We start from the raw sequence: 3,191 nt of genomic DNA, 5'->3' as shown, positions 1-3,191 counted from the left end.
GCTGCCAAGGCTCGTGGCATGGTGACTGGTATGATCGTAACCTGCCGTGTAACCCACGCAACACCGGCATCATTTGCTGCGCACGTACTCGACCGGGACTCGGAAGACGATATTGCTGCACAGTATGTTGCTAACAAGAAGCTGGACTTCTTGCTTGGTGGTGGCAAGAAATATTTCAATGACTCGATGTTCGAAGATCTGAAGGCGAATGGTTACACGGTGGCAAACAACTACCAGGACCTACTGGACTACCAGTCCGCCAACGCTGACACGGGTGCACTTCGTTTGTTTGGGCTCTTTAAGGACAGCCACATGTCGTACGAGGTTGACCGCCTGCGTGAACTTGCTGGAAATGACACTACGATACGTGAGCCCAGTCTCCCGGAGATGGTGGACATTGTGTTGGGTCTTCTACGCAAGAACGAACAGGCTAAAAAACATGGATACTTCGTGATGATCGAAGGCTCTCGTGTCGATCACGCCGGTCACTCGAACGATCCCGGTACTATGGCGAAGGAAGCGATTGCCTTTGACGAGACGGTTGCTGTAGTGTTGGACCACGTGGAACAGACTCCCAACACGGCAATGCTGTCAGCTGCTGACCACGGTACTGGTGGTCTTACGCTTGGTCGCAGTGGCATGGAATATCCGTATCCTTGGTATCCAACCCAATTGCAGCAGCAAAATATGTCGACCGAGGCGATGCAAGAGCGTCTCGATGAGATTCTGGCGAGCGACGAGTGTGCTATCGAAGCTAACGAAACGTGCAAGGCTGTTCTACTGGAAACGTCCAAGATGATGCTGGCTAACTACACCAACGTGACTTCTGTCACAGATGGTGACGTCGCGAAGCTCGTGACTGAAATCGCCGCTGCTGTTGACGAGACTCGCGATCTGTACTTCGTTCTGATTGAATTGGGTCACATTATTAGTGCGCCTGCCTGGATTGGCTGGACGACCGTGGGTCACGTTGGAACGGATGTGAACTTGTATTGCAAGGGTCCGATGATCTTCGAACGCATGTGCAAGGGTGTGCACGAAAACGTTTACCTGAACAAGCTGATGACGACGTTCTTGGGTCTGGAACACCAGCAGGAGCTGGAGACGATGAAGCACCGCAACATTTCGGTGCTGGAGAAACCGCTCAATTTTTGAGAAGCGTACGGCTGTGAGTGCTATACGTAATGAAGTCGTAGTGAATAAGCTTGCATGCTGCCAGCTGCAAAAAGTTGATTGAATTTATCGTACGGGAAATATAGAGCCTATGTTTTCGAAAAGGAGGGGGTGAAACAACTTACAAATCTCACGAGAGTTTAAATGAAATCGACGACCCCGCATAAAACATGTAGGTGCTGTAATAAAAAAAACAGGTACCATAAATAAAACGGAAATTATACAGTCCATGTTTTGATGCCCATGTATTATACATGTTTTAAACATGTTTGTCCATGGTTGTAATTTATGAATTTATTACCGCTTTAAAATTCAAATTTGTGAGCCACCAATTCTGCCACGCGTCGCGAAAGGATCGATCGCGCCTCCCTCGTTCCTGTCGCCGCGAAGTAGCTTCTGACAAATACTCCTCTCTGGTCAGTGGTCTCTCCCCCTTCCAGTCCCCCACCCACGTACGTACTCTGAACTGGTGAGTGAGCTGTCATCAAATGCTGGTCGTGAGCGCTCTCTAAACTAACAATCGCCATCCGTTCATTTAAACTAACAAACGCAATCCGTTCATTTTTGATTAAGAGTCGCTCTGTAATCACAACAAAAACCTTCAAAGCTGTGCCACTACTTGTTAACTTCTAGTGTACGTGTAGTCGGCTAATTACATTTGCCATGATATTAGCATGCGTCTGACCATGGTTACGCTATTGTTTTGACTTTATGTTGGATTTGTTATCTGTTCGTTTGGCGGATTAGTGCTGGATATGTTTCGGAAGAAGACAAGAGAAGTAGAAATGGAGGAGGAAAGTTCAAGTAACGACAGTGTCATGGAGAAGTCCAGTGATGTAGAAGGAGCTCAGAGTGTGGATGAAAGTCTTTCGGAAAGAGGGGCCGAGGTAGACCGTATTTCCTACGCTCAACTTACGGTTAATATTGACGAAAACAGTGGGAAGTCCGTGTCGCGTTTCTCCGATTCACAAAATGCAGCCGTTTCGTCAGACATGGAAGGTGACGTGATTCGGCGAGCTGTGGTGGGAATGAAAGCAGCGAAAATACGTCGGCCGTCTCTCGTGCTAGTCGAAAACGTACCTATGAAGACTGTGATGAAGAGCAAACAACACGACCATTTTTTTTGCCACAACTCAGTACGCCTACGGCTGATAAAGGCAACCGGATTCCCGCCTCGACATTCGACTTAGTGGCAGGAGCTGAAAAGGACATTATCTACATGCCACTGAATATCAATGGAACGCATTGGGTATGTCTCGTCGTGGACAAGATACAGAAGACTATTCACACTTACGATAGCTTCGACAAGAGAGCTACTCAAAATTTACTGGGCGAGCTGGCTGAAGAACTGAACAAAAAGTGTTTCCCGAAAAAAACATCGAGTTGTGGTGGTACACAGTCCAATACAAAAAGATGGCTACAACTGCGGATTGTTCGTCTGCCTTTACTTCTAGCGGCGTTTGTTCAAGGATGCTGGCAACGACTACACAGCTGCAGGGTTACAGCGTCGTCGTTGGGATGTTTTTCGCTCCGTGGTGGAATTCAGCGATTCTGCAAGCTCGAACAAGAAGGAAGACGTAAGTGGAAAGAGCCAATAACTTCATCAATTCATTCTTTCATTGCTTTACATGTTTTCGCCATGTTTTCAGCATGTTTTCATCACGTTTGTTACGCTGGACATATTCCTGATAATGAGTACAATTATGATAAACGAAAGTTTTTTTATGCACCGACGCTCAGCCATCTTCCTCAGTCTTCATTTTTCATGTTGTCCTGGTAACATGGCTTGGGCAAGTTTCCATTGCGGAAATATAAAATGGCCATGTTTTTCCATGTTGGTAAATTATTTTCTGAAACATAGAGAAACCATGGGCCATCATGGGCAATCTACATGTTTTCATTAACCTAACCCTTTTTGAAAACATGGACTGTATGGGTCGCCTAAATAAAAGACCCAGACCTCAAACACAACGCCGCATACAATACAAGGACAACCAAAGGAAAAGGTTCGGTATTAG

The 3,191-nt window shown here is 46.5% G+C and overlaps 2 protein-coding genes across 2 annotated transcripts in view; both read left to right on the top strand.

The window, feature by feature from the left end:
- The window catches only part of PPTG_23200 (hypothetical protein), a gene marked incomplete at both ends in the record, with an annotated part of 2,257 nt that extends 1,102 nt beyond the window's left edge, over positions 1-1,155 (top strand). Inside the window, one exon of the mRNA XM_008909013.1 lies at positions 10-1,155. Coding sequence (XP_008907261.1) covers positions 10-1,155 — 1,146 coding nt within the window. The remainder of the gene's footprint in view (positions 1-9) is intronic.
- Positions 1,156-1,958: 803 nt separating this feature from the next.
- PPTG_23199 (hypothetical protein) lies at positions 1,959-2,363 on the top strand (the record flags this gene model as incomplete). The annotated part of the gene is made up of 1 exon (XM_008909012.1): positions 1,959-2,363. One exon carries the CDS (start codon positions 1,959-1,961, stop codon positions 2,361-2,363), a length of 405 nt encoding a protein of 134 aa, XP_008907260.1.
- Positions 2,364-3,191: the final 828 nt, after the last annotated feature.

Source organism: Phytophthora parasitica (assembly GCF_000247585.1).
Source record: "Phytophthora parasitica INRA-310 unplaced genomic scaffold supercont2.32, whole genome shotgun sequence".
Taxonomy (NCBI): Eukaryota; Oomycota; class Peronosporomycetes; order Peronosporales; family Peronosporaceae; genus Phytophthora; species Phytophthora nicotianae.
Note: the sequence above shows the minus strand (reverse complement) of the source record. Positions and strands in the feature narration are given on the sequence as shown.